The sequence below is a fragment of the Danio aesculapii genome, chromosome 6 (genome assembly GCF_903798145.1).
Source record: "Danio aesculapii chromosome 6, fDanAes4.1, whole genome shotgun sequence".
Lineage (NCBI taxonomy): Eukaryota > Metazoa > Chordata > Actinopteri > Cypriniformes > Danionidae > Danio > Danio aesculapii.
Genome location: NC_079440.1, coordinates 4,900,036 through 4,913,193, shown reverse-complemented (window position 1 = coordinate 4,913,193; position 13,158 = coordinate 4,900,036). Strand labels below are relative to the sequence as shown.

At 33.3% G+C, this 13,158-nt stretch overlaps 1 protein-coding gene across 5 annotated transcripts in view; it reads right to left on the bottom strand.

The window, feature by feature from the left end:
• The window catches only part of ptprfa (protein tyrosine phosphatase receptor type Fa), a 444,470-nt gene that overhangs the window by 116,276 nt on the left and 315,036 nt on the right, over positions 1 to 13,158 (bottom strand). For 3 of the 5 annotated variants that reach the window (XM_056459356.1, XM_056459357.1, XM_056459358.1), the window contains one exon: positions 5,650 to 5,955. The exons of the other annotated variants lie outside the window; for them this stretch is intronic. In XM_056459356.1, coding sequence (XP_056315331.1) covers positions 5,650 to 5,955 — 306 coding nt within the window. The remainder of the gene's footprint in view (positions 1 to 5,649; positions 5,956 to 13,158) is intronic. 5 annotated transcript variants of the gene reach the window in all.

The following is a 13,158-nucleotide window of genomic DNA, read 5'->3' as shown; positions in this document are numbered from 1 at the left end:
TTATTGTTAGCCAGAAGATGAGCACTGCTACTTAAAAAAATCCTCGTCTCTGTTTCTGTCTTTTGGTTGAAGGACTTTTGTGTTTTTAAATCAGGAAAAATAAAACACTAGTAAAGGGCTATTTTAGCAACCTATTCTTTTACTTGTTCAGAGTATTTTTAGAACAGATGTGATTACATAACATTATTATTTGGAATCAGAAAGGTTGTTCTGATTGCTTGTGTAGTTATTAATTTATTTTAAGCATGTAAAAAATTGTCATGGATATTGTTTTGTCCATGTTTTCATTCATATTTTTAGCATCAATACTTCAGTCTTTAGTGTCTTTCTTTCTTTCTTTCTTTCTTTCTTTCTTTCTTTCTTTCTTTCTTTCTTTCTTTCTTTCTTTCTTTCTTTCTTTCTTTCTTTATTTTAAATTGTTTTATTATATTTGTTTTTACTCTCCTATAAATTTATCCTGCTATTTTGTAAACAATTAACAAACAGAGCAAAATTATTATAATTTTTTTTAATTATTATTTTCATTTAATTATTTTTATTTATATATTTATTTTTGGTGGAAACTGTGTATTTATTATTATGTGTATTTGTTATTATTATTACTGATTTATTTTTATTTTTTTTGGTGGAAACTGTGCAGTTATTATTTTGTGTTTTTATTATTATTATTGTTTTTATTATTTATTTATTTTAATATATATATATATATATATATATATATATATATATATATATATATATATATATATATATATATATATATATATATATATATATATATATATATATATATTTTTTTTTTTTTTTGTGCTTAACTGTAATTTCTTTTAGTTTATGGGGGAACGGTACAATATTTGTTCCTACACTCCTGAACATTTATTTTGCTATATTTGTAAAGCTTTAATAAACAGATTAAAAATATAATAATAATAATAATAATAATAATAATAATAATAATAATAATAATAATAATAATAATAATAATAACAATTATTAATATTATTACTGATTTATTTATTTATATTTATTTATTTTTATTTATATATTTGTTTATTTTTTGTGGAAACTGTATTTATTATTTTGTGTATTTATTATTATTATTATTATTATTATTATTATTATTATTATTATTATTATTATTATTATAACTGATCTATTTATTTATATTTTTATTTATTTATTTAGTTGTTTTCATTTATATATTTATTTTTTTTTTATTTATTTATTTATTTATTTATTTATTTATTTATTTATGTTTTGGTGGAAACTGTGTATTTTCCAGGGAAAATCAATCATATTTAATAAGCAGAATTTTTTTGGGGGGAAATAACATTTTAAATATAAACAATATTTATACAATTTATTGCATACTTGCTAAATAAAAGTATTAATTTCTTTCAAAAATATTTTTGCAACCAAAATTTTGAACAGTAAAGACGTGGCGACAGAATAAAACAAACAAGCAAACAAACAAGCAAACAAACAAACAAACAAACAAACTCCAAAAATTTCATTTTAAAAATAATCATTTATAAAAGCCACTTTTGTTACAAAATTAAGATATGTAGTAATGGTATTAATATGTGGGGTTGAAATATTAATTGGCATGACTAGTTATGCTGTGCCACCTTATCAAAGCAGAGTAAATATTAGAGAAATCAAGAAAAATCTGTTAAAAAATGACTGATTTGACCAGTCTTGCATGTGTCGAGTTAAAATCAAGCAGAATATTACAGCACATGCTTAAAGCAAAGAGGAGAGAAACTGTTTTTTAAGCACCACTGCAAGCAGAACTGGCAGCAACCACTCGAAAAGCAAAAAAAAAAAAAAAAACATTGCCTCAAGGAAAAAGAGGAATACAGAAAGAGTGGAGATGAGATGGGATATCAGAAAGAGAGTGTGCTGTTGGATTGACAGGTTTAACAGGCGAGGGACGTGTACTTCCGGCACACGCCTGTCAATCAAACAGCTGAGCCCAGCGGAGACAGAAGTGTGCAGCATTAAACAAGCCTCAAGATGGGCAGTCATACGCTACTCACAGTGTGATGTAACTCAATTTGTACATTTCATGACGAAAAAAAGAGAAAAAGTGAGTGGCGACTGCTCATGCAGAACTCACTAAGGCTGCTTGGGTGTTTTGGGCATTACTGTGGTGCTCAGGGTGGCTGCTAAGTGGTTACTCACTGGCCCAAATATAATCGTATCTCTAAATAACTTCAGTGCCACATTTAATGTACACTAACATCCAAAACTTTGCGATTGGTAAAATGTTTTAAAATGAATTTATATTTTATTCATTCATTCATTCATTCATTTTTCTTCGGCTTAGTTCCTTATTTATCAGAGGTTGCCACAGCGGAATGAACTGACAACTATTCCAGCATATGTTTTACACAGCGGATGCCCTTCCAGCTGCAACCCAGTACTGGGAAACACCCATGCATCTCATATTCACACACACACTCATACACTATAGCCAATTTAGTTCATCCAATTCCCCTATAGTGCATGTGTTTGGACTGTGGAGGAAACCGGAGAATCCGGAGGAATCCCACACCAACACGGGGAGAACATGCAAACTCCACACAGAAATGCCAACTGAGCCAGTCGGGACTCGAACCAGCAACCTTCTAGCTGTAAGATGATGCTAACCGCTGAGCCACCCTGCCGCCCTGAATTTGTATTTTATTTAGAAAGCATATTCAAATATGACATTTGAAGCTTTATATTATGATATTAAAATGATTTGTTCATATTTTATTTAGAAAGCATATTCAAATATGACATTTGAAGCTTTATTTTAAAATGATTTGTGAGCCTGGACCACAAAACCAGCCTTATCCTGTGTGTTACATGAGTATGTTTATGGGAAAAGCCCAAAATACAGAGTATTACAGTTAAAAGTTTTATTTTAGGCCAAAAATCATTTAAAAATGACCATGTACACCTGTAAAATTAAAGACAAATATTTTTATGTTGCTGTAACTTAATTTAATAAGTTAATCAGGTTTCAGCTAAAATTGAAGTTATACAAAGTTTAAGTTTAAGTTTGATTGATTGATTGATTGATTGACTGATTGATTGATTGACTAATTGACTGACTGATTGACTAACTGACCAATTGATTGACTGATTGATTGACTAATTGACTGACTGACCGATTGATTTACTGATTGATTGACTAATTGACTGACGGATTGATTGATTGATTGATTGATTGATTGATTGATTGATTAATTGATTGATTGATTGATTGACTGATTGATTGACTAATTGACTGACTGATTGACTAACTGACCAATTGATTGACTGATTGATTGACTAATTGACTGACTGACCGATTGATTTACTGATTGATTGACTAATTGACTGACTGACTGACTGATTGATTGATTGATTGATTAATTGATTGACTGATTGATTGATTGATTGATTGATTGATTGATTGATTGATTGATTGATTGACTAATTGACTAACTGACCAATTGATTGACTGATTGATTGACTAATTGACTGACTGACCGATTTGATTGACTGATTGATTAATTAATTGACTGACTGACCGATTGATTGATTGACTGATTGATTGACTAATTGACTGACTGACTGATTGATTGATTGAAGTTAAGATGACTAGAAAAATTAATTTGATTCAACAAAAAAATTTTAAGGAGCAAAAAAAGGTTTATAGGGCAAGTACATCAACTTAATTTTCGCTTTAAAGTATGCAAGAACTTATTTTGGAAAATGTAAAGGTGATTTTCTTCATTTTAAGATATTTCAGATATTTTAAACCCGCAAATTCCAGATTTTCTAATAGCTGTATCTCTGCCAAATATTGTCCTATCCTAACAAATCATACATTAATGGCGAGTTTATTTACTCAGCTTTCAGATACCGTATACCTCTACGCATATCTAAAAACTGACCTTCATGACAGGTTTTCATAGTTACTTTTAAAAGGAAATATTGAACAATCCTGAGTCTCTTTTAAAACAAAAGTATTCAAATGTGTTATTAATTTACTTTTTAAAGAGATAGTTCACCCAAAAATAAACTCATTTATCATTTACTCACCCTTTAATTGTTTCAAACCTTTATGAGTTATGAGTGTTGAACGCAAAAGAAACATTTTCAACCCAGGCTCATTCTGAGAACGTAGTCCCGTGGACGTTTCTGGAGACCGCGAAATACGTAGCCGGGGGTACGTATGGCTGCATTTCATTTTTTTAAGCGAATGCTGCGGGGCGGTGTGACGCCGTTCCTTTCGGCACTTGCCGGCCGGCCAGCCGGCCGCTCGCCTCCGTGTGGAGGGCTTTCCCGCTGCAACCAGTTTGTCCGGTTAGCTCTTCGTGTACTCTGGCGGACTTGAGGCGCAGAGAGGGGCTGACCACGACGACGACGACCAGGTTCGAGTCTGGGGAAGAGCGGTTCAAGAAATCAGGTAAGAAAACAAAAACAAAATCCAAAAAATGAAGCGAACAAGTTCGTCACAGGGTGAGAATGTGAAAACGTGGTAAAAATTAGACGAGGGCTTTTCTTTTTCTGGACAGCTTTTGTGAATCGTCGTTGGTTGGGTTTAGGGACGGAGGAGGGTGGGTCAGCCGATTGGCCCGTCGCACGGTCAATCATTCTGTCATCCAGGCAGACAGGCGGAAGGTCGTTCGACAGCGGCCTCTAGCGGGTTTACGCGAGAACGGCGCGGGAAAAAGTGCGCACAGCGGCCTCTCGCGGATTCGCGAAAACAAAAACTGCAAAAATACGTACGGTCTCCAGAAACGTCCCCGGGACTACATTCTCAGAATGAGCCTGGGTTGAACATTTTTGTTTTTTTAATCCTATCATGGAAGTCAATGGTTACAGGTTTTAACTTTATCTTCTTTCATGTTCAACAGAGAGAGAGTAAATAAAATGACATCATTGTTTTTTATTTTTATTTTGGGGAACTATCCCTTTTATCCCTTTCATGTTATTTTTGCTTTTTTACATGTTAAACTTAAGGCTTAAGATTGTAATATATTACATTTAAAATGAACTTTTCTTTTCGTTTGTGGTCCAAGTTCACATTTCCGAAGGCTCACGTGACACTGAAGACTGCAGTAATGATTCAGCTAAAAATTCATCATAAGAAACAAAAAAAATTATTAATAATTTGATCAAATGACAATGACTACATTTTAATCCCAAAACCGCAGCCATGATGAGTATCAGAGACTTGGTTGTGTAAGTCTGCAGGTTTTTTTTAATCTGAACTATGTGCAACAGTAATAGCAATACCTTTTTATAGCTACAGCTATAGGAACGCTCTCTAAAAAAGGTGCATGTTTCTGTGTGGGAGCATCTGTATGAGCCACGTGAACCCCACCCTAACTCTCCATTCGCCCACTTTCTCCTCTATTGAGTCTTTTCATCGCACATTAAAAGCTGACTCACGAAACAAAGCCTGAGCTCAGTCCTGAACTTTCACTCCACTATAAAGACCAGCTGCAGCTCTCCAGCGTGGTGTACAAAAGCTGCACGTTATCAACAAAACAGCTCCAGCGGGAAAGAAGAAAGTGTGAGAACTGTAGATGAAGGCATCAGTCAGGAAACCCAGAGTTAGTGCTGGTTAGAAGAGCAGATCTTGAGCATCCGAGAGCAGAGAATTACCATCCTCTTTGGTTCTGATGCGGGTGCTGCCGCTTTCTGGCCCGGGACCCACATCTGTGTGCGCTTTGACCCACACCGTGTACTCGGTCCATTTCTCCAAACCCTCCAGCAAGTAGCTGGACACATCGGCAGGGATGTCCGTGACCTCGTGGCGCTCCTGGTCCTCGCCGGATACTGCCTGATAGGCTAGAGAGTAGCGGACGATGCTGCCATGGCGGCTGGCGGCCGGAGGAGCCACCCAACTCACCTTGATGCTGCTGGAGCTCAGGCTGATCAGGTGCACCTCTTGTGGGGGCGCAGACGGGGCTGGAAAGGGGTGCAGGGACACATGAGCTGGGGCCAGTTGCATGTACTCACTGTAAAAAATGCTGGCTTCCACACATTCGATTTGTGTTTGGACAACATGAAGGAATTGAGTTATGTTTACAAATTTAGGTAGAGTGAACATAAAAGAATTAAGTTGTCCCAAAAATGTCAAGAATTGTGTTTTTACAGTTCTTTTTAAATAATTAGCTTGATCAAACAACAAACATCATTTTTTTATGCACACTGTAGAAAATGTTGGGTTCCACACAATCGATTTGTGCTAAGACAACATGAAGAAATTAAGTTACTTACTGGATTTTACAAATTTAAGTGGATTGAACATACAGCAATTAAGTCCCAAAGCAACCCTCAAGAATTTCGTTGTTTTAGCTAGTTTTTAATAAGTAATTTGATCAAACCGCAAGCGTCATTTCTGAGTGACTAATAACATCATTAATATTAATAACTGATGACAGGATTTATTATAGTAAATAATGTGAAGTGGGTGTTACACATCAGCTGTGCATTATTGTTTATAATCCAATGGCCTGGAGTCAATTATTCATCTTACTGTATACTGTATGCTGTATACTGTATACTGCATGCTTTCCACACCTAAGGACAATGTTCAGATTTTGTATTTCATGTCTGGTGCTTTAACAGTACACTGTAAAAATGATTTTTCTTATTAACAGTTTCCATGTTTGTTTCTAGTTTGAAAATATAAAAAAAATCTTAAATAAAGAAACATTTTCTACAAGTAAAAATGTATTGACATTTTAAATTAAGATAATTCCTTAAAATATGGTAAATAATCTACCAGTGAGGTAAGCAAAATAATCTTGTTTGGGCTTTGAAATAAGCTTATTTACATTGTTTCAAGGTAAAACTCATTTGGACTAGAAACAAGACAAAAACAGCATTATTATTTTATTAAAAATTTTTTTGCGGTGTACAACTGCAACAGCGAAAATTTTACAATTCAGTTTTCAGATTTACAATCAAATTAAAAAAAATATATATTTATTTTGTCAATAAAATAGTGTTATTTAAAATTGTTTAGATAAAGCAAGATTAAGAGAATGCCTATATTTTTGTCATTTTCATTCCACTTATGTTTTTACAGGCAATGCCTGCGATAGCAGTAATCAGTTTTAGTCACAATGGACAAAAGAAGGCGATTAATGGATGCTAAGCAGGTATTAAATCTCACGAGTGGTGTAAGATTCTGCAGCATGGAATGATGTCAGTGGGGAGTGATGCAGCCTGTGTTGGTCAACATCATAGATTATGACTACAAATAATAATTTCTAGCTATTACTTTTTTGAAGACGGTGACATATGGGTTCTATTTTAACAATCTAGGCGCAAAGTCTAAAGCGCAGGGCGCAAAAGCATTAAGGGCGTCCCCTTTTGCTATTTTAAGCATGGAAAAATACGCTCTGCACCACCGCGCATGGTCTAACAGGGTTGAGCTTATTCTCTTAATGAGTTATGGGTGTGTTTTGAGAATAAACCAATCAGAGTCTCATCTCCCATTCCCTTTAAGTGTCAGTTGCGGACTTTGTAAGTGGAAAAACTGAACGCTTCACTAGCGAGAAAACAGTAAACAGAGCATCTACACATCGAGAATGAGAGAATGAGCTTCCTCCAATCACCCTTTACTTTCACTCTTTCATGGATAAGGAAATGGTGTTGTACACACAGATATCCATTAGCCTACATAATTAATTTCGTTTGTTAAGCACAAAGATCTGTTTCAAAACTATTTCTAAATGCAGTTCTGATTTCCAGCAAACGAATAAATGAACAATAATAGAGTTATATCCAAACACACATCATATGCCCCATATGGTCCAAATCCAAATCTAAACTAGTTTTTAATAAAACAAATATAAATATGCATATAATAAATAATACTAATAAATACTAATATTATTAATAACATTATACAAAAGCAAGTTATCATGAATAGACTAACCCCCCATCCCCCAAAAAATGTTTAGGTGAGGCGCATAACTAACGCACTTTGCGCTGGACTTTAGACCTGTTTTCAGCTGGTCTATTGCTCAGTCTATTTTAGTTCCTCAAAATAGAAACGCACCAACAATGTGCATTAACACACCTCTTGTCTAGATTGAAACACCCATGAGTCCACAAAGTGGTGCAAATAGACTTGTAATTTAAACAACATGGCAGAAAGTGGGAAAATTAGGATGCGCTGGTCTGAAAATAGCAACACATTGGAGCAAACTCATCTTGAGCCTTATTGCGCCGGGTGTATGATAGGACCCAATGTTTTTATTCATGCCTTAGATTATGGTCTTAGATCTGTTTTAAATGTCTTAAATGTTTCAGCTAGTTAAAGTATGATGGATTAGCTGTCAATGTCTGAATGATTCATCAAGTAAATAAAAAATAAAGAGATTCCAAAGATATGGTTTAGACCCTTATATTCTTTTAAATGTAGATTATTTCAACTATTTATTCACTCTCATCATTAGGGAACATTCACACAAAACTTAAGCAATCATGATGATAACTAACTATATTAGTGTCCACATTAATCTACAACAACTTCCTGTTTATTACAGCTGGAGCCTGTTCAATTCTCTGGGATGAGAATCACTGCATTCAACACACAACTTTACAAGTTTCTCCTTTAGCATTATGCTGTAAAAAACTTTTTGGATCCTTTCTTTATAAGAGCAAAAAACTGAATTCCTTTCCAAAAACACACACAGTATAGTCTAAACATTGCGCTTCTGAGGTGAAAGCAGAGATCGATGGTTCATATCTGTTTTGGGTGTGTGTGTGTGTGTTGTGTTTGTCTAAGTATGACAGAGATAACAGATACATTCTGTCTGACACGCTGTCTTCGGTTAGACATGTAATTGATGTGATTGATGGCCTGTCAGATGTGAGAGAAGCCGTATCGATTCGTTTTTAAAATCTCCGCTGCTTTCGTCTGTCCTAGCTTAAGAACATTGCAAACTCAAACAATATACAGCAGGATTATTACACGGCTTTCTGGAGTACCTGATTCTGGTTCAAGACAAAACATATGGGCTTTTCTGAAATAATAAAAGAGCAGGCGTACGTATGTACAGTTGAAGTCAGAATGATTTGTCCTCCTTTTAATATTTTGGGGGGGGGGGTTGGCGTATGAGGGCGTGCGAGAGATCTGCAGTGCAGATGGCAACATCAACAGCCTGAGGTATCAAGACATTTGTGCTGCCCATTATATTACAAACCACAGGAGAGGGCAAATTCTTCAGCAGGATAGCGCTCCTTCTCATACTTCAGCCTCCACATCAAAGCTCCTGAAAGCAAAGAAGGTCAAGGTGCTCCAGGATTGGCCAGCCCAGTCACCAGACATGAACATTATTGAGCGTGTCTGGGGTAAGATGAAAGAGGAGGCATTGAAGATAAAACCAAAGTATCTTGATGAACTCTGGGAGTCCTGCAAGAACGCTTTCTTTGCCATTCCAGATGACTTTATTAATCAGTGATTTGAGTCATTGCAGAGATGTATGGATGCAGTCCTCCAAGCTCATGATGGAGTCAGACACAATATTCATTCTGTTTCCACTGCAGCATGACGACATATTCTATACTGGACATTATTTCTGTTAAGTGACAAGACTTTTGTCTAAGCAAAGTCAGACCTTACTGTCCTAATTAAATCATTCAAAATCAAGGCATGATCATATTTTATTGTGGTAAAATAAGCGTAATCTAGAGGCCTTTGCCTTTCATATAAGCCACTTCTGATACCAAATGATCTACCAGAAGTCAAGTTATTATTTGTTGATCCTAAAACTTGGATAAGCGACAAGACTTTTGTCAGATAGTGTACACGGGGGCTAATAATTCTGACTTCAACTGTATCGTCTCAAATTTTGTTCAGGAAAAACAATGGAAAATGGCTTCCCAGGAACTTATTATTTTTATTTTATTTTATTTTTTACATAAGATGAGGTTTGACTCCAAGTGGAAGAACTAGAAACACATTTGTGAGTGTGAATCAGAAAAGAAGATGGTCAACTCCTGTGGAAGAGGAAAAAAAGGGAAAAGTGTGGAAAAAGGTGGCAGAAATAGGTGAGAAAAGATTAACTGGGGAGAGACTGAGAAAACATCAGACGCAGGATACATCTGAAATTCAAGAGGGAGTCGAGAAGAGGAAACAAAAAGGGTGAGAAAGGGAATAAATGCATGGAAGTGAGAAATTAAGCAAACGGTTTTGGGACAGAATAAAGTGTGAGGAAGCAAAAAGAAAAGAGGTTTATTTCTCACCTGCAGTGGAAGAAAGTGTGAATGAAATGTAAAAGAAATGAAACGGAGCAGAGAGACACTGATCACTGAGGAGAAAAATAAAACAAGACTGTGAGAAAATAATGATAAAAAAACATTAAAGAAGTAAGAAAAGGAGAGGATGTTAATGAGAGAGTGAAGTGAGAAGAGAGCTATATTAAGAGGAGGGAAAGGTCAAACCCAGAGAGATGACTACTAAGACGGCAATCATTTCCATTTCTTGACTTATTACTTATAAAAATGTGCACATGCTACTTTTTTCTGTCTCATTCTTGCCTGCTAATTCTTTTTTTTTTAAAGGAATGTTGAAGTGTTTTTTATATTTAATTTAAATGATGCTAAAACAACGCTGATTAGATTTGTTGTCATTTGCTAATTGCTGCAATCAAATTTAAATCTTAAATGCACTGATGGATAAATTATTACTAATTAACATTGTGCTGACATATAACGACATAATTTTTGCTTCATGTCTAAATATGGTTGCATCCTAATAAATGCATAAAAATTAAATTAAATTAAATTAAATTAAATTAAATTAAATTAAATTAAATTAAATTAAATTAAATTAAATTAAATTAAATTAAATTAAATTAAATTAAATTAAATTAAATTAAATTAAAAATTCATTTTTTAATAATTTTAGTGTTTTTTAGTGTTACAATTAAAGAAATAAAATAAAATAAAATAAAATAAAATAAAATAAAATAAAATAAATTAAATGAATGCATCTATTGGGATAGGATGGTGTTTAGACATGAACCAAAATTAATATCATTACATGTCTGCGCTGATGTTGTAGTGTTTATTAGTAATAATTTATGCATGAATACATTAAAATTTTTTGTTTGATTTGCAGCAATTACCAAATGACAACAAATCTAATCAGCATAACTTTAGTATCATTTAAATGCTGTTGGTGGTATTAATAAAAGTCTTTTTTAATAATTTTTAAACATTTTTGATATTCTTAAGTTATATATATATATATATGTAGTGTACTTTTTGGTATCGGTATGCTTTTTTCGATATAAAAATTTTATATAAATTTGTCATTTTATTTGTTAGACCACATAAAGATTACCCAGTATGTTGGTAGTGGCTAATGGGGATTTAATAAGCACACTAAATACACGTTAAATATGTCAGTCGTGCATAATGGGTATTAAGAGACACCACCAGAAGTCAGTGATTGAAGTTTATAATAAAAAATATATATTTTATTTTGTTACAAAAACATATTAATATGCTTCATTATACAAGCAAACCCACTGACAACTTATGGATTATTTTAACAATTAATTCACGCGCTTTTTGGAGCTTCAAAATAAAAGCCACTATCCAACACTATTATATGGTAACACTTTGGAATAATGGTCCATTAGTTACTGTTCAATATATATATATATATATGTATATATATGTATATATGTATATATATGTATATATATATATATATGTATATATATATATATGTATATATATATATATATATATATATATATATATATATATATATATATATATATATATATGTATATATATATATATATATGTATATATATATATATATATGTATATATATATATATATATGTATATATATATATATATGTATATATATATATATATGTATATATATATATATATATATATATATATATATATATATATATATATATATATGTATATATATATATATATGTATATATATATATATGTATATATATATATATATATATATATATATATATATATATATATATATATATATATATATATATATATATATATATATATATATATATATATATATATATATATATATATATATACACATAAATATATATACACATAAATATATATACACATAAATATATATACACATATATATACATATATATATTTTTTTTTTGAGGGGGTGGGGGGTGCTGGGTGCCCCAGTAGAGCTTTATGTCTAGCAACGCCCCTGTCCAAAATTAAAGCTTACAATTATAATATTATTGTTGGTTTGTCAAACATAGAGGTCAGCAGTACATGATATCAATCAAAGCAGTGGAGACATTGGTATTGCTGTTTTTTATAAATTGTTTAGTTTTTTTACACGTTATGAATTTTCTTTTTTTTTTACTTCTTTCTTCTGAATTAGACTTTAAGTCTGTAATAAAGTTTGATATGATATGATATATTATTAAGAATCTGCTTTGAATAAAACTTTTAGGATAGCATAAAGCAAATCTGACTATGATTCTTGCAGAATGCACATTGTTTCTAATGATTCACCTCCATTATCTTTAAGTTTACATGTTCATGAAGGAAGGTAGCGGTCTACCACAGAGGGATTTGAGTGTGTCAGGTCTTTGAGGACAGTGACTCAGAGACACCAGGACAAAAAAAAGTCAGAGTCAGAGAAAGAAAAGAGAAAGCCAGTGTTTCTATGGGAACCAAGCGGCGGCTTAGATCAAACCTCTCAAAGCTGACACGTCTAACAAATAGCTCTGAATAGCAGGAGATCTCTCGGAGGAGCTGTCATAAATATCTCAGCTTTAGTCCATATCTCTGGAGCCGGAGGAAGATGAGGACAGAGATTAAGTCGTACCGCCTGCGTCATTCTGACGCCACACACAATCAGCGTGCTCTGAAAACAACGGTCAGCGCAGATCTACACGGACGCTGAACCAGAAACCACAAGCTAGTGACGCTTGAAAACCTGCAGTAATGCACCTGGAATGCTGTGTATGAAACTGAAGCCTGCTCTTTCTACCAGCAGTTTAAATCAAGTCAAGGTTGGGGGAGTTAGGACGATTCTAAGGGCCCATGCATTTTGGGGGCCCCCAGAGAGATATCATTAGGGGCCCCCACCCGCTTCTTCAATTTCATCCGCGATGCC